The following is a 27,304-nucleotide window of genomic DNA, read 5'->3' as shown; positions in this document are numbered from 1 at the left end:
CAGCCCTCTGGTTTTCCTTCATGGAAGAATTAATAGTCAAGACTATTTAAGCATTGTATCTGATCAAATTCATCCTATGGTTGGGAAACTGTTTCTAGAGGGAAACACAATCTTTCAGGATGATAATGCACCAATTCACACAGCTAAAGTTGTTACTGAATGGCACAAGGAACATTCTGGTGAACATCTTATCTGGCCACTACAATCCCCAGATCTAAATATTATTGAACATTTATGGTGCATTTTAGAAAAACAAGTAAGGAGTTGATATCCTCCCCCATCATCACTATAAGAATTGGAGACTGTTTTAGCTGAAGAAATGGACAAAAATTCCTTTGGAAACAATTCAAACTTTGAATGAGTCCATAACTTATAGAATTCAAGCAGTAATTACTGCCAAAGGCGGTCCTATTCCATATTAAAATAAACTCGTTTGAAATTTTGAGGTGTTTCCATTATTTTGTCCAACCCCTGTATGTATGTATGTATGTATGTATGTATGTATGTATGTATATATATATATATATATATATATATATATATATATATATATAAAAGAGGGAAAAGACTCTCCTTGGTCATGAATGACAATGAGATTGCACCTACAAAGTTCCCCTCCAAGGCACAAATCCAGGCAAGGTTGTTTATGGAAGATCAGCATTTGCCCATGCATACCAGCTCCCACCTCTCCGCACCACCGATGTTATTCAAAGGAGAGGCAAAGGTTGATACAGCTTGGCATCAGTGATGTTGCAACTCTTAATAAAGGGTCTTGCTCAAGAACACAACACACAGCCCAGTCCAGGAATCGAACTTAGTACCTCGTTATTGTGAGCCTGATGCTCTAACCACTGAGCCATGTGCTGTCACACACACATACATATATATATATTGTAGAGTATGAATTTATCATTCTTTCACAAGAATGTTGTTGACAGTGATTTCAAAGGCAGTCCAACAATAGCTTAGCTGGCTGAAACTTTGAAGTCACTGTCAACAACCTTCTTGTATAACACATACACACACCTCAAAATATCTGTGGCATCACACCAACTCACCTCTCATCCAATACAGAATTTAGATCATGAATAAAAACAGTTTCTGTGTTTTCACCAGAAGTATAATACAACACGAATAATAAAACATCAGCTTGGTACATAAGGCCAGTAGAAAATCATTAATGCACACTGAGATCATATAGATCTCTACAGGAGACATGTATTAGAGCGTGGTTAGAGCGTCAAGCTTACGATCGTGAGTTTGTGAGTTCGATTCCCGGACCGGGCTGCATGTTGTGTTCTTGAGCAAGACATTTTATTTCACGTTGCTCCAGTCCACTCAGCTGTAGAAATGAGTTGCGACGTCACAGGTGCCAAGCTGTATCGGCCTTTGCTTTTCCTTTGGATAACATCAGCAGTGTGCATGGGCGACTACTGGTCTTCCACTAACAATTTTGCCTGGACTTGTGCCTTGGAGGGCAACTTTCTAGGTGTAATCCCATGGTCATTCATGACCGAAGGGGGTCTCCATAACAAGGCCAGAAGTTTTGAGGACAAGATGGAGTCAATTAAAACTGACCCTGCTTCCACTCAGTATTAATTAGACTGGTACTTTATTTTATCATCGACTTGTGGGAGCTGAAAGAAGCCAGGGCACAAAACATCATACTGCAAAGGCATTCTGGCCACTTCACTACTATTTCTGCCATATAAATTAAGTACAGTCAAGTACTGGGGTTTGATATGATCAACTTACACATTCCCCACAAACTTCAGACCTTGTGCCAATTACAGAAAAGATTATTATTATTATTATTATTATTATTATCGTCATTATTATTAAGGCGGTGAGCTGGTAGAATTGTTAGCATGCCACATGGAATGCTTAGTAGTATTTTGTCTGTTTATATGTCCTGAGTTTAAATTCTTCCAAGGTCAACTTTGCATGTCATCCTTTTGGGGTCGATAAAATAAGTACCAGTTGAACACTGAGGTCGATGTAATCAACTCATCCCCTCCCCCAAAATTGCTGTCCCTATGGCAAAATCATCATCATCATCATTACTACTATTATTAGGACACATGGCCTAGCGGTTAGGATGATGCACCCATGATTGTAATTTCAATTCCAAGACTGGATGGTTATATTGTGTTCTTGAGGAAAACATTTCATCACACATTGCACTGCAATCACTTCAACACCTGATGCATGGTGCACTGTGCAGCTGTTCAGACAACATTGATTTGATGGAGAGGAGGAGGAGGCTGCCATCACCATCATCAGTATTATTATGGTATTTTGTCTGTCTTTACATTCTCAGTTCAAATTCTGCTGAAGTTGGCTCTGCCTTCCATCCTTTCAGGGTCAATAAAATAAGTACTAGTTGAAAACTGGGATCACTGTAATTGACTTCTTCCCCTCAAAAATTGCAGGCCATGTGCCAAAATTTGAAACAACAACAACAACTGCTGCTGCTGCTACTGCTACTGCTACTACTAAGGTGGTGAGCTGGCAGAATCGTTAGCGCAACGGGCAAAATGCTTAGCAGCAATCTGTCTGTCCTTATGTTCTGAGTTCAAATTCCACCAAGGTTGACTTTGCTTTTCCCCCTCTTTCATGTGTTCCAGTGGAGCACTGGGGTTGATGTAATCTACTATTCCCCTCCTCCAAATTTCAGGCCTTGTGCCTGCACTAAAAAGGATTATTATTGTAAGTTTAATGTCCACTTTTCTATGCTCACGTGAGCTGAACAGAGTTTGTTAATGTGAATTTCCAACAGCTAGATGATCCCCCTATCACTGACCCTCATCTGTTTCTAAAACAATATTTCCCCATGACTGGAAGAGAGATCAGCTATAAAAACTTTGCCAAAACAGACACAAACGTCTGGTGCAGGCTCCTGTTAAACCATCCAACCCAGCATGGAAGGTGGACATTAAACGATGATGATGGAAGACTGAAAACAAAGGACACCACTTGCATTATGGAGATATTTGCTTACAACTAACACACAAGGTCAAGGCAAGGAGAGATTAGCACAAAAAAGGGGCCACTCATGGGAACTCCATCCAACCACAGTCACCTTAACTTCTAAGGCAAGTGCCTTCTCTCCATTGTCCCTCAATTTCGATCTACAGGTGCATGCTTAGAACAGGCCCCTTCATTCAGGCTATGTTCCCCACTGTAATCCACCTTCCAATAAATTCACTGGGAGACAACACTTTCCTCTCTATTCTCACTTATCCAATTTAAGCACAAGGTGAACAAATTCAAAGGGAGGGAGTAAGTTGATACCACTGACCCCAGTACTTCACTAGTATTTTATTTTATTGACTTGGAAGGCATGTGAGCAAATGACACCAGTCAATTACACTAATCCTATGCTTCAGGACAATGGAATGGCAAATGTTGATGAAGTAAGAACACGCATGGGGGACCATGATGGATGGATGGAGTGCTTGTGCGAAATTATTGAAGTGTCTAAGAGGACAACTAAACTAAACTAGTTGGCTGGTACTATATCTTATTGACCCTGGAGTGATAAAAGTTAAAGTTAACCTCAGTGAGATTTTAACTCAGAATGTAAAAAGACAAAAGAAACAGAGAAAGACATTTTGGCCAACACATTAACGATGCTATTAAGCTGTTGCTCTTGTAATTTTTTTCTGACATAGGCACAAGACCAGCAATTTGTGGAGAGAGGTTAAGAAAATATACCCGGTAGCTGACTGACACTTTATCAATTCAGTAAGGATGAAAGTCCTGCCTTGGTCAGAGCTTGAACTCAGAATATTAAGAACCAGAACAGATACTGGAAAGCAACTTTTCCAATGCTCCAACAATTCTGCCAAGCAACAACAAATGCTTCTTAAGTTCCAAGACTCAACCCTAACTTCATTGCAGTAAATAGGAATAAGAGCTAAATCACTCTTGGATTAGGATGCCAAAACAATTCCCCAAATACTTGTCACAGACCTGAACTGAAGATCTCAAAGTCTAGACATATAGTCATATGGTCTTTTTACCTCTTCTAGTGTATACAGTCCTTAAGCATGCAGCACCTCATATATGCATTTTGATCAAACTTTAATACTGTTTTAAAATAAGACTAACAGGTAAGTGATTTGGTCTGTGTTTTTAAGGCCCTAGTCAGACCTATAACCAAAAGCATTCCAAAGGTAGCCATCATAATTTTTTTTACATTGTTATACTACATTGTTCAATGTGTCCTTCCCATAGGAATTCCAATGTGGATTATCTCACTATGGCATATCACACATGCATGCAGACACACACACACACATTCTGTGCCATCACCACCACCAAAATTACTATATTTACTGCTATGTGGTGATGGCCATAATCAAAAGAGATACCATTACAATGTACTTAGGCTGGTGTACCCAAGAAATCTCATACATAATTTCATGATAAATAAAATCTTTTACCCCCACCCTCTTGATCCCCATGCCTCACTCATTTTTACCCACCTCATATTTGCAAGGTCCATCCTGATACTTCATCACCATCATTCCTTATCACTTCCCAGTTCACTTGATCAATCCTACACACTCTCTCTTTCTTCTAAAATGTGAGTAGTCTTGCCGTTCCTTTGCAGCAAACCTTTTACCCCTTAACCAACCCCCTAGCATAGAATTGTTCTTTCAGTGTTTGTAGTCTTGTAAACCGTGCGATGGCCTTAATAGTGCAGGTGATACCTAAACAGAAAAAGCAAAAAAAAAAAAACACACAGACCACACTTTAAGGTGTTTGTTGTGAGGAAGGGGCACCTAGCTGTGGAAACCATGCCAAAGCAGACAATTGAGCACGATGCGGCTGTTGGGGCCCATCTGAATCTGTCAAACCATCCAACCCATGTTAGAATGGAACACGGACATTAGATGATGATGATAATGATGAAACAACAACAACGGCAGTGGCAGCAGCAGCACATCCATCCCCACCATAATTTAATGTCCATTTAATGGCATGGGTTGAACGGCTTGACAGGAACTGGTAAGGCCAGGAGCCACACCAGGTTCCATAGTTTGTTTTGGCTTGATTTCTACAGCTGGATGCCTTTCCTAACACCAACCACTTCACAGAGTGTACTGAATGCTTTTTACATGGCAGCCACAGACACACCAAAGCATTTTATGTTGCACCTGGGTTTAAGATCTCTATTCTGTTATGGTGGGCAGGTCTTTTTGAGGTCGGCAATGCATCACATACCTTGGTCCTCTAATAGCAGCAGTGATTCCAGGCATGGCTGTATGGTTACAAAGCTTGCACTTCCACTGCATACCATCTTGAGAGTGGATTTGATAAGTAGAAACTAAAAGAAGTTCATCATGTCAGTGTGCATGTGTCTCCTTGTCTTCACATCACACAGTAATTGTAAATGAATGTTTCCATCATACAAGCAATGTTGTTCATTTCCAATCTCCCATAAAAATATGTCTGACTTTTACAAAAAAAGAGGTTAGTGACAGGAAGAGCATCCATGCATAGAAAATCTGCCTGAACAAATTCTTTCTGACTCATGCAAGCATGGAAAAGTAAATGCTAAAGTGGTGATGGTGATGACGATGATTCCAATGTGCTGACAGCTAGAAATCCATACACCAGAAAGGAAATTCATTTGTTTTGTGGCAACCCCACCTCTTCTTTCATTGGTTTTAGTCTACTCGGCTATGAGCTCAAACTAATTACTACATGGTACTGTGCCTGATGTTCTACCAATTCTTATGTCTGTATATTTTAATCTTTCTTTAAACTGACGAGGGAGACAAACACAATCAGTGATTGAATAAGAAAAAAACGGTAAGTGATTAAATCAGAAAATAAGGAGAACAACCATACCTGCAATAAATATGGTATATGAGCTTCATGCGGTTGGAAAACCTTATTTAATACAGCTCCTCCCAGCAGTAAATCAGCAACTCTGAAAGAGATACATAGAGTAATGAAACGACTGACATTTAGGGAAATAAGACAAAATTACCAGAAGGGAGAAGGGAGAAAAATAAACGACACACATGTAGGGTGTGGATTACAGGTGTGTGTGTGTGTGTGTGTGTATGCGTGCATCTGTGCACATGCATGTGTTTGCAGTTTTCTCAATTAGTTTCAAATTAGTAAAGAATATTTATTTAGAGTTCTGCAATGTTTATCAACTTCAAAAATCAAAAGGTCTGTGATTAAGCCGGCTGGTGTAATCATAGTAATTCAGCTCACCCACACAAATTGTCGTTTAAAAGTGAGGCGGGATTAAGGCTGAAATCTCTGCAGTCAGCTAACAAGAATGAATCACATCTGCTCTGTAACAGAGCTGGAGAACTTTCTCAACCAGAACATTAATGTAACCTTCAGTAAACTCCTAAGCTTTCATGTCAAAGCAATGTTAGCATTTAATAAACATAAGCTTGCTCTAGATAGCTTGGAAGGAATAAATAAAAACAAAAAGAAAAAGAAAACAACCTTCAAATCTCATAATTTTGTACAAAAATGTATAATCCCTTATCTAAAAGTACACCCTACATGGTCGTATCATAAAAGTACACAATTCAGAGAATAGGATTATTTAAAGAATTAAGATTTGGTAAAAATAGTTGAGTAACTAAATATTTTACAGCAAGAGGGCCTAAAGACCAGCCAACAGTTTTTTTTTTTACTTGTCCTGTACACATTTTATTAAAATATCCAAAATTTAATCTTATGTATTCAATAATGAACCAAAGGAAAAAAAGTTCCTTTCCACATTATTTTCCCTTTTTTTAAAAACCTTTTTGACATCAGCCCATCAGAAACTGCCCCTAATTCTAAAATACAAACTTTCTGTTTAAAGTGATCTAAATTAAAACCTTTCATTAAAATTCCATGTTAATTTATGTTTCAAACACAAACTTAATAATAATGACAAAGTTATTTTACTAAATTTTTCATTATGATCAAAATTAATTGAAACAAGGGCAGTGACCTTCAACAGAAATATGGTAACAAAATGGTTAATGACATTTTGGGATATATGAAATACTGTACCTTCTGACAAGCCACAACACTACCTCCTCTCTCCCCTCTACAAAAACTTTATGTAAGAATTTTTTGTTTATCTTCCAACCCTGTATTAATATATAGGTGTTGTTCACTAAGACATGCAATCAACAGAAATACATATTTTAATCCAATATCAAAACAGGAGATTCGCAAAAAAGATTCGTAGTATTTATTCACCATTATGCATATTTCATTCCCTAATATGAGTTACAAAATCATACGCATAGCAGAAACATGAAAGATGTCTCCAATTAGAAATTCTTCAGACAGAGAACCAAATGTACCTCTCTTCTTAATATAGTAGGGCATGGTTTGAGGGATATTTGACCGTTATTTTTACCATGTCATGCAACCCCATAGAAGCTCCCCTATTATCTTGCCTATACAAGAGAGACAATAAAATACAGACCAGTAATATACTGGAAATAAACAATTGTGGACCCTAACTATATAAATTGTCCTTACACTTAGCCAAAACAAATCAATATAGAAGATGAATTTGCAGAATAGAATCAATACAATTACTTTAAAAAAAAAAAAACTTCAGGAGTGGCTGTGTGGTAAGTAGCTTGCTTACCAAACACATGGTTCTGGGTTCAGTCCCACTGCGTGACACCTTGGGCAAGAAGTGTCTTCTACTATAACCTCGGGCCGACCAAAGCCTTGTGAGTGGATTTGGTAGGTGGAAACTGAAAGAAGCCCATCGTATATATGTAAATATATATGTATGTGTGTTTGTCCCCAAAACATTGCTTGACAACCAATGCTGGTGTGTTTACATCCCCGTAACTTAGCGGTTCGGCAAAAGAGACCAATAGAATAAGTACTAGGCTTCCAAAGAATAAGTCCTGGGGTCGATTTGCACGACTAAAGGCGGTGCTCCAGCATGGCTGCAGTCAAATGACTGAAACAAGTAAAAGAGTAAAGAGTAAGTGACTCTAGATCTGACAATAAAAACAGTTGAAGCCAATTCTTTAACCCTTTTGATACCAATCCACCTGAAAATGTCCCTAGTTCTGTGATTGAAGAGCTTTAAATTAAAACCTACCACGAAAATTTCAAGTTAATTTATGTTTCAAACACCAGCTTAACAATGATGACAGAATTATTTTACCGAATTCTTCATAGTCTTCGAAAATTACTTGAAACAAGGGCAGTGTATATCAAGAGGAAAATGGTAGCAAAAGGGTTAATACAAGCACCCTGTCTATCTTGGTTTCAGAATACATACATTGCATCCCTGCATGTTGTAAAAGTTAGCAATGGGAGAGGCACCTGACCTTAAAACACTGCCTCCAACCCATACAAGTAGGGGAAAACAGGTGTAAAACTCTGGGGGTGAATGCCTTGATGACACTATTGAAACATGGATGATATAAAAGATCTTTAAAAGTAAAGTTTCAAGTAAAATTTAACAATTTAGTGGTTTTCAACTGGGGTTCATCTAAGATTTTGTTGTTAAAGTTTATACTTCTACAATACATAAAATATTTTAACAATTTTTCATACAGTCCCTAATAATGTCTAATTATAAAAATATAGTAGAATTTTTTAACATGGGGGTTTGGTAGAGTAAAATAGGAATCAAAGAGGTCCATAAGGCAAAAAAAAAAAAACTATTCTACATGCTATTTTCTACTCTGACATTAGTGGTTGCTAATGAAGTTGAACAACTGAAAAAAAGAAAAGAAAAAAAAGAAAAAAAATGACATGACATCAACAGCCATCTTTTCTTTTCCAGCTAGGATAGCCATGTAGTTCCTCCACTCATATCCCTCTTTCATACTCTTTGCTACTCAACACCTGACATAAGGTACTTCCCTCAATACAACAGCCCCTCCTCAATCGAAGAGTCTTGTTTTGCAAGTTATTTGGCAGTCTCATTAGGGCTGGTGACACAAAAGACACCTAGTACATTCTGTAAAGTGGTTACAGTTAGGAAGGGCATGCAGCTGTATAAAAACCATGCCAAAACAGACATCGAAGCTCAACATAGCCCGCTGTCCTGTTGGATTCTGTCAAACGGTCCAACATATACTGGCAAAGAATAAAGGTACATGATTACGACGATGACAACCTCACGAGACAAAACGCATAAAACAAGAGATGGTGACAATGAGTCAGCCCAGCAGTTATAACTCAATGTAAATATGTGAAGTAAATTTTTATAGCAGTCATTGAAATGTTCCATGCCATATCAAGTAGACTGGGAATCAAGGAGGAAGTGAAGAAATAAGAAGACAATTGTTAAGTGATAAAATACAAAATGGGGGTAAGAGTTCCCCATCCACTCCATAACATCCGAAATAAAATAAGAGTTGAAGTATGCAGGAGTAGACAAAACATTCAGCTCTTGACCTCCAAAAAAGTGTGGGCCACTTTCAAAGAAAAATAGCCACCTTACTCTCATATACACACAGACACACACACACACGGCAAGCTGGCAGAATCATTACTGTACCAGACAAAATGCTTAGTGACATTTCTTCCAGTCCTTTACATTCTGAGTTCAAATGCTGCTGAGGTTGAATATGCCTTTCATTCTTTCAGGGTTGATAAAGTAAGTTTCCACATCCTCTCAAAATTGCTGGCCTTGTGCCACAATTAGAAACAAAGAATAGGCCCAGAAACCCTCTTGCAAAGTTAAGTTAATTAGCTTCTTCATTGAAGCAGAATTAGTGATAGAGAAGGAGAGTAATAAATAAATCAGAACATCAGAATTCCACTTAACAGAGTGACAACAAAGCCAGCAAGTAGCTCAGTGTTGCTCAAAACCAAATTTATGGCAACTTCACCAATTGAAAATACAAACATGCATTGACAAACATGAAATGGAAAAGTGCAACATGAATGAACCTTCCATCAGAACCTCATCTGATTGAAGGAACATTTATGTCAATGATTTCCTTTGTGCTTAAGACATGACTCTTACTGGCGATACTGACTTTTGGGGATTGGGTAGGGGTCAATTGTGTCACTCCTTTTGATACCAACTCACCCAAAACTGCCCTTGTTTCTATGGTACAAATTTGCTTTTCTAAAAAGCTATCATGTTAATCTATATTCCAAACACTATCTTAATCCTTTCTACCATAAGCACAAAACCTGATATTTTAGGGGTGGGACTAATTGATAACATTGAGCCCAGCGCTCAAATGATGCTTATTTCATCGATCCTGAAAGGATGAAAGGCAAAGTTGATGATGGTGGAATCTGAGCTCAGAACATAAAGACGGATGAAATGCTGCTAAGCATTCTGCCTAGTGTGCTCATGATTCTGCCAGTTTGCTTCCTAAACCCTGAATGCTAATGCATTCAGATTATTCTGTCAAATGTAATGCTTTTCAATTACATTGTTTTTAATTAATCATGTATTATCTCAAAGCCTTGAAATTTTGATCATGTGATTGTATATTTTTCGAATAGCCTTGAAGGGTAGGTATGATAGGCTGGATTTGGTTGGTTAGAATATCTGGCCCAAATATGGTAGCATATTTGGGCTAGATTAAATGCTAAAGGGTTAAACACTACCTTAGTAATGACATATTTTACTAAATTCTACATTATTTTCAAAGCGAGATCAAACAAAACAGTATATTTTAAACAAATCAAGATTTGGGGTCATGATGCAGCTATTTTGTGACAGCAGTAAATGCAAGCCTCCTTAATCAGAACAAAGAAAAACCAATTCCCACAAGAGAAAACTTATGTACCAGACTCTCAGCAAAATTTGTGCACTCCAGCGATGTATATTCTATCTCACTCATATAGGATTTCCCAGATGTTAAATGTAATTATGACTAAAGTAAAATGCTTTGTTTTCCAGAAAATAGATTTTCAAAGGGTATCTAATTCAACAAGCTAAGCTTATCAATTAAATGCCATGTGGTCTGTGATTAATTTTACTCATTGAAAAAAGTGAACAGTGACATTTAAAATACTTGGCAATTAGATTCAGAAGAAGAAAATCAAGTGCATCAATAAATGCATACATAGCCAGACAGACAGAGAGAGACATCAGTTACAGTAAAGCCATTTAATTCTTGTAAAAACAGGATTCTTTTATTCTGAAGTAGAACATTAGAAATACGATGAAATATTTTGGCTTCTTTCATTATTTCTCTAAAGTGCAGATTTATTTACTTATTTTTCTGAATGTTGCGACAATTTAACGTACTCATGTATGCATGCAGGCACACACACACACACACACACAAACAAGTCTATATTTAGCCAGAAGAAAAAGTAAATTATTTTATTTGTAGTAACACAGTTAAGGAAATTCCAGTGAGGTGAAGAAGGTGACAGGAAAAATAAAGGAAGACTGTGAAAATGTATAGGTGTAAATTGAAGATATTGGTCCACAGAAAACATTGAAGAAAAATCACTCCAATGTCTTAACAATCAACAATAGATTTGTTAATTTTGATTTGAAAATTAAATGATGCATCCAAATTTGGACATTTGTGTGCTAATAAAGTAGTTGTTTGGTAAACAGGAATGACTATGGCAAGTGAAAACATTAAAAAACGTCGTTATTGAAGATGAAAAAGGCTTACAACATCTCTAATGAAGACTGACTGCTCAACTAACTGCCCAAAGTAATTAATTCTATGAAAATAATCTGGTTTAATTTGGAAATTTTTATTACTAAAATATATAATTAATTATATTTCAAACAAAGCATTAATTTTCTTTGATTGAATCATAATAACTAAAAAAATCTTTGTTAATACTTAAGCTATTTTTATTTGCTTTAAATCAGCACATTAAAAAAATATCCAACATAATTAATCACCTAATCAATTAGGGTAATTCTTTGATCACAGAGTTATTATCTGTATATTCCACTTATTCTTTGCCTGTTTTGTTCAGATTACAGGAAAGTCCCTTGAGAAGGGGTGCATCCTGCATGATTTAGGATACTAAACCCCAAAAATAATTACAACTGCTACACTAATAAACCTAGATCCCATATAAACTGTCATTCAGTTAGCACTTTCATTTTTGAACAATGAATAACTTCAAAGCAACAACAAATAGACGTATGCTATTTACATTGATAAGTAAATGATAGACACAAGTTAAATCATTTAATCTGTTAAATAATAATACATGATAATGATGATGATGTAAGCTAGAAAATTCTTACATTCTCTTGATTTTCTGTAATTCAGACTGCCTCATAATCCCAGCAGACAAAATTGAAAAGGCATTGCTCCAGAGGACAGTGAGGGAGATGTGCTGGAACAGCCACCCTGACTCACACACACTTGTGGACAGCCATTTCTACCCTGGTAGCGGTGAGCAGGGATATGGTCCATTGGCCTGAGAATGCTGGAGGACTCCACTGCCACAGGCTTGACTATAAACCTGTCAGAAAGTGATCGGTCAAATAGAAACATTGTTGGCAAGGGAACTCATTCTCATCCTCAGCTATTTTAATATTTAGCGTTCTATCACCATTCCCAAAATGGTATGAGTTGGGCAGGTATGTAATACAGTGTATCACTTCTAATTCTCTTGTGTCATTTCTATGTGAGAGCCCAAGACCTCCAAATCCAACTTTCCCACTATTTTCTCTATCACTATTACTGTTTGTCTGTTAGCATACAGCATATTTTACACCCAACAATCATTGATGCAACTAGTTTAGCTGTTTCTGCTGCACCCAATCCTTGATGTCATTGACGACAAACCGTTTCCTCAAATTGGTTGCACTTTGCCTTTCCTGCAAATCTATTTTTAACACATTCAATGGATCATTATTCAACTTATTTTTTTATTATTATTCTCCTTAGTTCTTTTGCAATCAATGCTTATATCTTACAACCATGCAACATTACACTGCTTGCATACATTGTGCTGTTTCCTCTTTGCATATATCTGTATATGATATTATGATATAGAGAGAAATCCTTTGTTGCCATCAGAGGTAACAACTTCCCAAAATTCAAGCTTAGAAATGTAATTAGGATGAATTATACCAAACCAGAAACAATATGGCAAAATGACAATAATAGTTGTTAAATTAATACATATTTTCCAAAACAAAAGAATTTCTTCTACCACTACCACCACACAGGACCAAAAGAAATCTGATATAAAAGACACCATCACTACCAACATTGTAACAAGAGCCTTCAATAGATATATTAGTGAAGAGTGATCCAGCTTATTGCATTCTGTGTTATGTTTATAAATGGGGAAACATAAATTATAAAAATAAATAGGTTAACAGAGCTTATTGTATGGGAATTGTTGGGTTGTTTATTTGTGATACTAAATTTAGATAGCCATTAACTTAACAACCTGTCATTCATGTAGAATCTTAGAACCACATTACTGTCTACCATTAGGAAATATGGAGAAGAAGAAATAAAAGAAAGAGAGAACGAACAATAAAACAAATTCCAGTTCATGAAGATATTTGACACAGAGGTTTCTTACAAGGTCTTGTCATCAACCAAAAAATTCACATTTACAACATAAAATTCACTGAATCAAAAGTAGTCTTTCACAAAAAGAAAGAATCCATAGTTACAGTGATAAAAAGAGACAAAGACATAGCAAGCAAGGTTTTAGCCAACCAAAATAGAAGAACACACAAGGAGAGAGCCATTAGCATAGCCGAAAATAGCACAGATGCAGCACCAGTTTTCTGTCACTCTTTCACTCCAGACCCTTCCTAAGGTTTCCAGTGTGCCAGATTAACCCTATTGTTACCACATTTCTGTTGAAACACACTAACTTTGAATGAATTCAGAAAATAATGAAGAATTTAGTAAAATAAATATCATACTAAGTTGGTATTTGGAACATAAAGGAATATTTAGTAGTAGACACTTGCCCAAGGCGTCCCACAGTGGGACTGAACCCAGAACCATGTGGTTGGGAAGCAAACTTTGTACCACACAAGACATGCCTGTGCTTATTATTTAAGTAAATTTAATATTGTGGAGGCACATGGCTTAGTAAATTAGTGTCGGACTCATGATTGTAAAGATTGTGGTTTTGATTCCTGGACCAGGTGACACACTGTGTTCTTGAGCAAAACAATTCATTTCACCTTGCTCCGGTCTACTCAGCTGGCACCCAGAATCCCATCCAGGTGGGGAATGCATAAGTCATGGAAACCAGGAAACTAGCTATATGAATCTAGATGACTCGGGAAGGATCTTACCTAAATTTAATATTTGTTTTGAACACAAAACAGGCAGAACGTTTGGGCTGGATATGGCTGGTTTAAATGATAAATGATAAAGGATTTATAGACTAAAGAGAATTGATTTGAAAATTTGGCACAAAGACAGTAAGTTCTGGGTAAGTTGATTACATTGATCCACAGCACTCAGCTGGTACTATTTTATTGACCCTGAAAAGAAGAAAGGCAAAGATGGCCTCAGTAAAATTTGAACTCAGAACCTAAGGACAGACGAAATACAGTTAAAGAATTTTGCCCAGTATTCCAAGAATTCTACCAGCTGAAGTAATTAGGAAATGTTTAGTGCCAGGTTTAAGTGAAAGTGAAGACCCAGTCTTCAGTGCTGTGACAATTCCGACAATCAAAGAGAAACTAATTCTCAGGAAATGTAAGAAAGACACGGAGCAGGTGATTTAATTTATTCAAAGACAAATGATTGACAGCACAATTATTCATAGCAAAATAACCATTACAAATAATCGAAAATAAACAGAAACAAACTATTGTAGCCATAGAAGAAAAAAAAACACATTAGCCAAATATGAAAGAAGTTCTTAGGATGAATTGCCAGGCAAAATTATTCAGCGTGTATGATTTCTAACACAGACACAGAATCGCATAAATTTTTGAAGGTAGGAGGGATAGTTAAATTTAATTGGTAACAGAAATTTACTGAAACTTAGTTTATCATAAATGCAGGCATGGTTGTGTGGTAAGAAGCTCGCTTCCTAACCACATGGTTCCAGGTTCAGTCCTACTGTGTGACACCTTGAGCAAGTGTCTTCTACTATAGCCTTGAGTCAACCAAAGTCTTGTGAGTGGATTTGGCAGGTGGAAACTGAAAGAAACCTATTGTGTATATGTATATGTATATGTATATATATATATATATATATATATAAATTTTTTTTCTCCATGTTTTTCTCCTTGTCTCCGTATTCTTTCTGTTGAAGAGCGTAGCTCGAAACGTCAAAGACTTTCCGTATTCCCGAGCGTCATACTAATATATACTTTTGTTATTTACACCACCTGTCCTCGTCTGTTGTTATTATTTGTATATTCTCCCATATATATATATACATATACATACATACATACATTAAGATATTAATAATATATTAATATAAAATATATTAAATACATTATAATATAGGTGGCTATATATGTGTGTGTGTGTGTGTGTGTGTGTGTGTGTCTTTGTATCTGTGTTTGTCTCTCATTGCTGCTTGACAGTCGGTATTGATGTGTTTATGACACCGTAACTTAGCAGTTCAGCAAAAGTGTCTCAAGGCCAGTAATTTCAGGGGAGGGAATAAATCGATTACATTGACCCCAGGACTCAACTGGTACTTATTTTAACAACACTGAAAGGATGAAAGGCAAAATCAACCTTGGCGGAATTTGAACTCAGAACTTAGAGACAGGTGAAATACCGCTAAGCAGTCTGCCTGGTGTGCTAACGGTTCTGCCAGCTTGACACTTTAATAATAATAATAATAATAATAATGATAATAATAATAATAATAATAATAATGATGATGAAAAAAAAATAGGCATCACTGCATGTTTAACCATGCTTTGTAACCATGTAATTCTAGGTTCAGTTCCACTGCATACTACCTTGAGCAAATGCCTTCGGTTAGAGTTTCAGGTTGATAAATGCATTGAGTGAAATTTGCTACAGAGAAACAGCAGGGGAGTGCACTGTGAGTGTGTGCGCGCACACGCCACCACCACACTTGAGTGTACATACATGTCTTACTGTTTATTCCACTTGTAGTTGCTTACTGGGGTTGATATGCTCAACTGAACCCTTGAAGACGGCGTCCCAGCATGGCCACAATCCAAATAAATGTTAAAAGATGAGATGACTAAAGTAGACATCTCTACTTAATATAATTACAGCAATTACCTTACAATATTTACAAATATACATGACATGGCTGCATCTCTAGTTACACCTTGATTTAGCCTTTACAAGACTGTGTATGTATAAATATATATACACACACATACTGACATACATAAATATATACGTACATTCCTCCTACTTCATGCTTAAATCTTTATATCATTTTCTCTTGCTTGTTTACTTTAACTCCCACTCTCAATCAGGCTCTCATTTCTTACAACCTTTTGTCTTGTTTTCTCCCTTCCTTTTGTGCTTTTCTCAAAAAATCCTTTCATTAATTCCACTATTTCTCCCTCCTTTTCTGCATTTTTCTCAATTTACCATTATCAACTCCATTGCTGCTAATGCCTCTGCCACTAGCATAGCTAATAGTTTACTTATTATTCTACTTGAGTTACCTCCCTTAGCAATGCCCAAATGGTAGTTAGGATGATTGTATTAATATATAGACAGGATATATGGATAATTGCATTAATATATAGGCAGACATACCTATCTGTTAAAGTCAAACTACCATAGTCTCTCTGCCTATGTAAGACAGTTAATGAGCTAATTGTAAAATCACTCATTACAATTATGATTCATCACAGAATTGGCAGTGATTTACAAGAACTGGCAATGGATTAACAACATGGCAATTTAGAATGATGAAATTCACTTTAAATGAAAAAAAAAAAAAAAAAAAATTTTTTTAACTTTCAAAATTACAGCCAATCCTACATTCAACTTAATAAACATTCTTCTGTATATTTTATACATAAAAATTCAATACAGATTTTGTAAAAAGTTTTATTTAAAATTTTGGCAATGGTACCATTATATTTGAGAAGTAGAGCTCGCCAAATTACCAGATAAAGAACCTATAACTTGTAGTCACTATGTGCAGCTCAGAGCAAAGACAATTCTGTTTGGCTTCAAGCCAACTAACTGTAAAATACTATGAGGGGTACTGAATCACTATCAGGCATAGTATGCCTGACAACTGCATACTATACCTTGGAAGTATCAGGCAATTTTCTGATATATTATCAATAGTAATATCATAAGAAAACATGAAAGGCACATGAAATGACAGTATGGTAGGAAGTTTGCTCCCTGATCACATGGTTCTAGATGCAGTCTGTGGAACACCTTGGGCAAGTGCCTTTTGCTATAGCCCTGGGCTGACTAAAGCCTTTTAGATTTGATAGATAGAAGGTAAAAAGAAGTCTATTGTATGTATGTATGCATATATAGACACACACACATGTAAGCATGTATATGTTTGTGTCTCCATGTTTTGACATTGCATGCTAGTTGTAAATGAGCATCACTATCATACAAGCAGTGTCATTCATTTCCAATATTCTGTGAAAACATGTCTGGCCAATGGGGAAACATTACCACTGCTTGGTAACAGGAAGAAATCTGGCTATAGATGAAAATGCACCCGGCACACAGTGTAGAGTGGTTGGTGTTAGAAACCAAACCAAAACAGATGACTGGAGCCTGGTGCAGCTCTCCAGCTTACCAGCTCCAGTCAAACCATCTAACCCATGCCAGCATGGAAAATGGATATTAAATAATGATGATGATGAGTTAACAGATTTTTCAACAACCAGCTTCCTCAGAGTCACAAGAGTTTCACTCACAAAGTATTGGTCAATTTTAGTGTGAAAGACGTTTAAATATCTTTTGAGTTCTTGTGCAATAAGGCTCAATGGACCCATAATTCATAGGATCCCTTCTCTGGCATTTCTTGCAATTGTGTTAACTTAGCACTCTTATCAAAAACAAAACTAAAAGCATGTGAGTTGATTAAAATTAGATTAAAGATTCCCAGACTTCCTCATTCTATTTTACTCTTGGGAAATATTTTGAAAGTAAATTCACCCTTCCTCACCCATCTGTTTTCTTAAGTAACTTGAGTTTACATTTCTATTTTCTCTTTCAGTCACGTGGGCTCTTTTGCCTTGCAAGTTACAAGGCAACCTATCTAGTGCTGGTGCCACATAAAGACTACCCCCAATACATTCCATAAAGTTATTGAGAAATCAATCAGACAACACAGGTTTTGGCAGGACTCTTTAGTCTTGTTGAGCACAAGACAACCTCTTTAGAGCTGGTGTCATGAAAAAAATGTATGCAGTAAACTTTGTGAAGTTGTTCATGTTAGGAAAAGCATCTGACAAAAACAAATCAAGCCAAAGCAGAGATGTTGAAGCAAGACATGATACTCCAGCCTATTGGATCCTGTTGAACCGTCCAACCCATGCAAACATGGAAAGAAGACATAAAATAACCTCTAATCATAATAAGACTGGCAAAGAGGAATATTTAACCCTTTAACATTTAGACTATTTTGTCAAATGTCGTGGTGGACCCCCTTCAGTCATGGATGACCATGAAATTGCACCTAGAAATTTGCCCTCCAAGGGACAAGTCCAAACAGGTTTGTTTATGGAAGTCCAGTAGTAACCTATGCATACCAGTCTCTCCTCTCCATATCACCAATGTTATCCAACGGAGAGGCAAAAGCTGATACAGCTTGGCACCAGTGACGTTGCAACTCGTTTCTACAGCTGAGTAAACTGGAGCAATGTGAAATAAAGGGGCTTACTCAAGAACACAACATACAGCCAGGTCCATGAATTAAACTCACTAACACATGATTGTGAGCCCAAAGCTCTAACCACTGAGCCATGCACCTTCACCATGTCAAATGTAATGCTTATTTATTCACATTGTTTTAAATCTATCATTCATTATATTGTAGCTTCAAGATATTAATGTGATTGTTTATTTTTAGACCGTAATTGTGCAGTACATGTAAGAAGCCAGATCTGTTTGGTCTGAATATAATACAGGTAGAATAACTGGGCTGGATATGGCCGGTTTAAATACTGTTTCTAAACATTATTATTTTACATCCAAATAACAATAAAAACAACAGATAACAATCTCATTTCACTTATTTATGAACAAATGATTAACAAAAACACTGCTTTGAATTAGATCACTCCATTAACGCAATAATTAAGACGTATACAATACAGATTGTTCAATCTGAAGTGGCAGAAAGAAAAACCATGGTATTTTTTCACAAAACAGACCTAATGCTTAAAATTTTCTTCCTTTCAGATTTTTAAACATAATTCAAAGAAAACTATGTACATATCCAGAATCAGCACATTTACTCTTGTGTGTTTGGTTAAGAAGCTTGCTTAAAAGCCATGTGGTCTTGGGTTCAGTCCCACAGCATGGTATCTTAGGCAAGTGCCTTCTACTATAGTCCCAGGCCATCCAAAGCCTTATGAGTGGATTTGGGAAATGGAAGCTGAAAGAAGCCCATCATTTATACATATATACACACACAGATATAGATGTGTATATGTGTACCCTTGTCTGGACATCATGTGATGGTTTTAAATGAGCATCACCATCATACATGCAGGGTTGTTTGTTCCCAGTCTTCCATGGAAAACATGTCCAGCCATGGAGAAATATTACCTTGCTTGGAAACAGGTGAGGGTTAGCAACAGGAAGGGCATCTGGCCATTTGAGGAAATTCGCCTCAACAAATTCCGTCTGACCCATGCAAGCATGGAGAACAGACATTTAATGATAATGATGATGATATAGATAAAATTTAGACAACAAATCATTCATGTCAATTAGAATGTTTGATAGGATGTCTGCTGGTATTTGTTCCAACTCTCTGCCTTCTTGGTGCAAATCCCAAATTCAGCTTTGCCTTTCATCCTTTTGTGGGGCCAATAAAAAAAAAGCAGCTGTGCAGAGCAGTGGATTAGTAGAATCGTTAGAGTAGTATCCATTCTGGCTTTGCACTGCCGCCACCTTACTTAACTATCTTTTACATGAGTTAGATGATTCAACAGAATCTGATTAGCCAGAGGTCTATTTTGGTCTGCAGTGTCTGCTTTTACAAGGTTTCTGTGACTAAATACTCTTCCTAATGTCAACCACTTTACAATGTTTTTTTTCTGTGACAAAATTTTAAAAAATAATAAAAGCAACGTACCCCTGGTTTTGGGACCCCAAACGAAACTGATTAGAACATTGAGAAAAAAAATAGCAAAAGCAGAAGTAAAAATTGAAGAGTGGAAGGAAAATATAAAGTATATTGAACCTTACTTTTTAATCAAATTTGGATTGTAAAAATAGATTTTTAAAAACTGCTCCTCCTTTTCGTGGTAGCCATACATGGGTCTGAATAATAAAAGAAAAAACAATATGCTTTAGCTATATTACTTTTTTTAAATATATAATTACACATAAATTATATTAAAAACAACTTCGGCTATATCATTTTTGATATAAAATTACACAAACAACATGAAAAAAAAGAAGAAGAAAAGAGTATTACACATATAGACATGAAATCAGCAATTAAAATACTATTCATAATATGTATCCATTGAGGAAGACAGGGAAACATGAAGGATGTTCAGCCAATAAGGTTAGCATTCACTTGACATGGTATGTAATCATCATCAGAAGTGTTGTTGCTGCCATTGCTATTGTCATCATCATCAGCATGATCATGATCATGGCAATAGATTGGCAGCGCCTATACAGTGTAGCACAGTAGTTTTTACTGGGGTCCACATAAGATTTTGTCGTCAAAACTTCTCTGCAATGAATTACTTATACATCCACAACACACAAAATATTTAAAACATTTTTTAAATACAATATCTAATAAAATTAAATTATAAAAAAATTTTCTTTTACTTGTTTCACTCATTTGACTGTGGCCATGCTGGAGCACTGCCTTAAGGGGTTTTAGTTGAAGAAAATTGAACTAAGGACCTATTCTTCGTAAGCCTAGTACCTATTCTACTGGTCTCTTTTGCTGAACCATATGGAGAGGTAAACACATCAACATTGGTTGTCAAATGATGGTGAGAGGACAAACAAAAACACACACAAATATATATATATATATATATATATATATATATATATATATATATATATATATATACACACACGATAGGCTTCAATTTCCGTCTACTAAATGACTCACAAGACCTGAGGCTATAGTAGAAGACATATGTCCAAAGTGTTACACGGTGGGACTGATCCTGGAACCATGTGGTTGAGAAACAAGCTTCTTATCACACAGCTGTGCCATATGATATTTTAAACAGCAAATGACTACAAAAGTCCATCTGAGTAAAATATGGATCAAAGGGGTCCATAGATATAAAAAAAAAAACGGTTGAGAGACAGTGGTGTAGCACAAAATACCATGTCTGTCATATTTGTGCAGATGCTTTACATTCTGAGTTCAAATCCCACAGAGGTCAGCTTTGTATTTTATTGTTTTGATGTGAATAAAATAAAGCACCAGTTTTGTAGTGGGGCTGGAGCTGATTCTCCACAAATTTGCTGGCGTTTTAATGAGATTCGTCAAACAAATATTTGATAGGCAGAATTACTTGGTTGTGTGCTTAAGAAGCTTGCTTTGCAACCACATGGTTTGGGGTTCAGTCCCACTGCATGATATATTTAGTCAACTCTTTTTTTACCACAGCCCCAGGCCGATCAACATGTTATCAGTGAATTTGATAGAGGGAAACTGTAATGGATACCTGCCAAAAATATGTGTGCGGGTGACACGTAAAAGCACCCACTACACTCTCTGAGTGGTTGGCGTTAGGAAGGGCATCCAGCTGTAGAAACTCTGCCAAATCAGACTGGAGCCTGGTGTTGCCATCCGGTTTCACCAGTCCTCAGTCAAATCGTCCAACCCATGCTAGCATGGAAAGCGGACGTTAAACGATGATGATGATGATGATGATGTGCCAATGTCCTTCCTCACCACCTGACAACTGATAAAAGATTTGTTATGCAAGGTTATAATGGTGAAAAAGAGTGAAGCTTAGTTGAGGTTAAAAGATATTACAAAAGAAATGAAACATACCCATCTATCACAACCCACTCAAAAGTGTTAACAAACACCTTCGGATACTGGCAAGTGGATAAGCACACTAACCAGACCTACCCAATGGGTTTCTCATTCGAGTGTAGATGAGAACACAAAAGTTTTTCAATGTTTAATTCTCATTTTTATTCTGTCTTTGTTTACAAGGTTTAATTATACTTTAATTTATTTGTATAAAGTGCTTTTTTTCCCCTTTTTTCACTTGCTTCAGTCATTAGACTGTGGCCAGGAGAAATGTCACAAAACATTTTGTTCAAGGTGCCAACTATTCTGCCACCCCAACTACCTTAAAATAATACAGCAGGTTTAAAAAAAAAAAAAAAAGGTAACAAAGAGACAGGGAAAAAATTTAAATGGCTGAAATGTATTTACAGTAGTTCAATTTTATTTATATTGTACAAATGTCAAGAGCATTATTTCATTTTGTAACAGTTGACATACTAAAATAGACACACATATTTGTTTAACCCTTCAAGATCAGAGCAAGCAGTATAAAATATGCACCTGATGTATCCACCTACAGCAGCGAACACTTCGGAATAATAGCTATATCCTCAAAAGTGGTCTTTTTCTCTCTTTTTTTTTAATTTCAGTCTTGCAGTCAAGCTGGGGCACCACCTTGAAGGGTTTTAGTCAAAAAGAATTGACCCTGGTGCTTAATTTTTAAAACCTGGTACTTATGTTATCAGTTTCATTTGGTGAGCTAAGTTACAAGGATGTAAAAAAAAAAAAGAACACTAGTTGTCAACCAGTGGAAGGAAACAAACAAACACACACACACACAGGGCTTATTTCAAGGTGTGCTTTGGGACTGAACCTAGAACCATGTGGTCAGGAAGCAAACTTCTTACCACACAGCTACATCTGCACCTGTTGTTTATGAATTTTATATATTTTATGCCATTAAGAAGATAATTAAAAGGATGAGCCTGCTGTACACGTGCGTATGTGCATAAATAACAATTGCACACGCTGTCAGAACCATAGAGTTCAACAGGTTGAAAATATAATTTCTAGGATTTATTCAAGGTCACATATTTTGGGTGTTTCACTTAAACTTTTTAAGGATGTAATTATTGAAAAATAAGTAGGTAGAATTGGGCTGGGGGAGAGGATATTTACCTTGAAATATGGAGGCTTTAAAAGCTTCCAAATGTTATTCCCATTCTGTCTTTAATAGAAACAAAGATGGTGGTGGGGGTGGGGGAAGTATGCATGTGTTGCACCTAGATTTTTATGTATCACAAGATGCAGGCCCAATTTTAAAATCATTAAATTAACATGCTACACGTTTAAAGTGGTTTTCTTTCTGTATTCAAATGAGTAGGGAAAGCACATCTGTGTGAGGAAAAGGGTGGATGGCAGCTCATAATTGATAGCACCAAACAAAGCTGAATTCAAACGCTGCTCTAAATAACAACAATCAAAACAAGAAAACAGCAGATGGAACTGTGAAGCACAGATAGATATAATAATGGCTACTCCTTATTCTTCATCAAAATTATTTTAACATCCACTTTTCCATGCTGGCACAGGTTAAACAAAATTTGTTGTAGCAGAGTTTTGACAACTGGATGGTCTTTCTATTGCCACTGCTCAAGTGTTTCTAAGCAAAGTAATATTTCTTGCAGTCCTTTGAAATAAGAACAATACAATGACTGAACATGCTTTCACGAAGTTTGCAAATGAATGACACTGACAAGGTGACACAAACACACCCACCGGGCTTCTTCCAGTTTGCGTCTACTAAATCCACTCACAAAGCTTTGATAAGCTTGAGGCTGTAGCAGAAAAGGCTAGTCCAAAGTGCCATGCAGTGAGACCGAACCTGTAATCAAGTGATTGTGAAGCAAACTTCTTAGCCACATAGCCATGCCTGAAAAGTTCCTGGTTTTGGGTGAAAACACAGGAGGATCAGTTAATTATGATTTTATTCAACATATTCCCTTCTCAGATCCACATACTTAATGCAGGAGCCCTTCAGTTTTTTTAAGCCCCATAAAAGAACGCAGAAAGGTTGGGTCTCCACCCAGGCCTTTCACGATAAACCCTTAACGCCAGGAACTTTACAGCACCCCCCCCCCCTCATATATAGTAAAGCACCCACTGACACTGCTGCTGTTATATATATTTACATTGACACACTAGCCAGAATGCATACATACTCACAAGCAGACCTAAGTCTATGAAGACACACAGACACAGAGCAAAGTAATGATTGAAGAGGCAAATAGTTGAGTTGGATCAACAGATAAGATAGTGTAGTACCTACTTAGGGATACCAAGAATTCAGATTTATTAAATGTGCAGTTCTTTTTGTTTCTGGGTAAGAACAACTATACGTGACTCTATTTCATTTTAACTGTTGGGTGTAACTATCAGATCATTTGTAGACCACCTGGTGAAAACCGGAAACCACTCCAATATAGCCTTTCCTAGATAAATATTAATAGATGCTTTTATCTACATGACCCAGAGTTATCTTCAACTTAGTGACACACAGACATACATAAATTAAAAACTATGAACACAATAGTCAAAAGATCAAACAAAACACTAGGTTTACAAGAGCTCTGTAGTCATGTGACTTAGTAGAGATAGCAGTCAAATTTTGTTTAGCATCTTAAAAAGGAAACGACAACACACCAGCAGCTCCCGGCTTTTTCTGGCTAAGCACCATTTTTTTATGGAATGGTCTTTTACAAACACTCCTCTCCATGTTTTGAAGTGAAAAAGAAAAAAAAAAAAACAAATACCAGATTATTTTATTACACAATCATTTATGGTTCATTCTTTTAACTTTTATCCTTTACTTGTTGCAGTCATTAGACTGGCCATTCTGGGGTACCATCTTAAAGAATCTTTAGTTGGACAAACTAACCCCAGTACTTTTTTTTCTAAAGTTTGGTACTTATTCTATCAGTCTTTTTTACCAAACTGTTATGTTATAGGGATGTAAACAAACCAACACTAGGTGTTAAGCAGAGACAGAGGCAAACAGACACGCACACACACACGAGCTTCTTTCAGTTTGTCTACCAAATCCACTCACAAGGCTTTGGTCGGTCCAAGGCTATAGTAAAAGACACTCACTCAAGGTGCCATGAAGTAGGACTGAACCTGGAACCATGTGATTGGGAAGCAAGCTTCTTACCACACAGCCACATTCACATTGCCTTATCCAACCCTACATGAACTTCATTTTAGTTATGTGTACGGTCTAGTGGACCCTATGATAAATCTTTTATCTATTTTAGCATGTCAGCATGCCTAGGAAAGGGATTGATTCTGAAGCAGGATTTTATGGTCAAATGCACTTCCTGTTGCTAGCCTTTGCCCATTTTTCAGATCATAATATCACCTCCACTGCTAATATTCAATTTTGAATTATTATTTGGTTAAAAATTTTATTTCTAAGAAAAATCACAATACCTCTACCCAGGGCCCTTTCATACCATCCCATTAACATTTTGCAACAACCCTGAGAGCTCACAAGAGACAAAGGAAATGTTACCACCAAAGTTTAAGATCCACTGCCTTAGACAATGCAGTCGTATATATCTGGGGAGAAAAAAAAATACCTGGATGGTCGTAAGTGGAATGAACTTGATCATAGATCTCAATGACTGAGGCTGACCTAGGATTAAACAACCAGTTTCACTATGATAGATTAATGTGATCAAATAGCTCAAAGTCAGTAGTAAATCCACAATACACTGGGTATCTCTAGATAAAAGAAATTACTTTATTTACCTCAAACTATAAACATATTATTTCAATTTATCATAGCTTAACAATGAAATCTTTGGTCTGCTGGTCTTTAATCTCAGGTCAACTCTTGAGTGAGCAGAAGACCTATGATCAGAAGTATTCCAGGCATGACTATTTCTCTTCTCCTGCCCTAGGCATAGTACATCTAGGTATACATATTATCCAATGTGCTCTTCCTTTTTCAATGAAAGTTTAATTAATTTGACTTCTGTTTCTAGCAGGCCAAGCAATCATTATGTTGATGGCTGGGGTTGTTGGTAGTTATCAAGTGAGGACCACAGAGATACATTTAAAAGCAAAACTTGCATGTCTTCAATCAAAAATCTGACAAAACTAAATACAAAAACATACAACAGGTTGCTCTAGCTCGTTGATAAATATTTTAATCCGTATCTTCAAAGAGTTCCCTATTATATATCAATAAATTATCTTCTCTCTCACACATACACACACATCACATACATCTGCATAAAAGCTTCTTTTAAGCATGAGCGTTTATAATAATTGGTGCAAAAATAACTGTGGTTTTGTTATTTAAATTTTGATGCGTATTTTCAAATAAACCTTTATTTAACTGTGTTTATGTAATATAACCATTCTGAAGTACAGACTTCAGTCTATTGATTTATGCTAATGGTTTTGCTTTTACTATTTATTCTTGTTTTATTTTAGGCTGTCAAGTGAAAGATAAGGGGGGGAAAAATTCTAGTGATTTTATTGTTTGAATTTTAAAACAAAATGCAAACTGGCATTGGCAGAAAAATGCTCACAATATCAAACCAAACATTTAGACAAGGGACTACCAACAGAAAGACAGTTCAACATTGGTTCCAAAAATTTTATAGGGGAGATAAGGGGCTTGAAGATGAAGAAGATTGCGAATGGCCTTCTGCAATTAACAAAAATCAACTGAAGGCCATCATCGAAGGGGACCCATGCAATACAAGGAAAAGTAACAGAAGATATGTAAAAAAAAAAGGAAGACCATTCAAGAGTTGTTACATTTCCACTACAACAGAAACTTAAATCAGCTCAATAAATGTGTTGGCCATACAAAAAAAAAAAAAAAAAAAAAAAAAAAATCATTATTCTGAAGCCTGCCCATGTTTTGTGCAATAAAAGTAATCTTTTTTTTTAACCCTTTACCTTTCAGATTACACTGTGTAATAAAATTTAAAAAAACTTTTTTCTGTCTTTGGTCAGTAAGTGTTATTTCCTATTTGCTTCTATCTAGAAATCAAAGGAAATCACTAATATTCCCTTCAAAGTTACTTTTGTGACCTGGGCATCAATATTTTTAAAACTGACCTATTTTCCATTACATTTCAGACAGATTCAGCACTGAGTTGCTGAAGCAGAAATATCATTATAGCAAATATTCTGCTCAGTACTATAGATTTGCTTGTCAGTT

General features: G+C 36.3%; 1 protein-coding gene across 1 annotated transcript in view; it reads right to left on the bottom strand.

The window, feature by feature from the left end:
- Positions 1-27,304, bottom strand: part of LOC106878644 (uncharacterized) — a 122,998-nt gene that overhangs the window by 33,780 nt on the left and 61,914 nt on the right. The window contains exons 4-5 of the mRNA XM_089341806.1: positions 20,307-20,381; positions 5,863-5,944 (exon numbers count right to left, since the gene is read on the bottom strand). Of these exons, the coding sequence (XP_089197932.1) occupies positions 5,863-5,944; positions 20,307-20,381 (157 nt within the window). The remainder of the gene's footprint in view (positions 1-5,862; positions 5,945-20,306; positions 20,382-27,304) is intronic.

Source organism: Octopus bimaculoides, chromosome 25, assembly GCF_046866305.1.
Source record: "Octopus bimaculoides isolate indiv1 chromosome 25, ASM4686630v1, whole genome shotgun sequence".
Classification (NCBI taxonomy): Eukaryota; Metazoa; Mollusca; class Cephalopoda; order Octopoda; family Octopodidae; genus Octopus; species Octopus bimaculoides.
The sequence above is the reverse complement of the archived record's forward strand: the minus strand, read 5'-3'. Positions and strand labels throughout refer to the sequence as shown.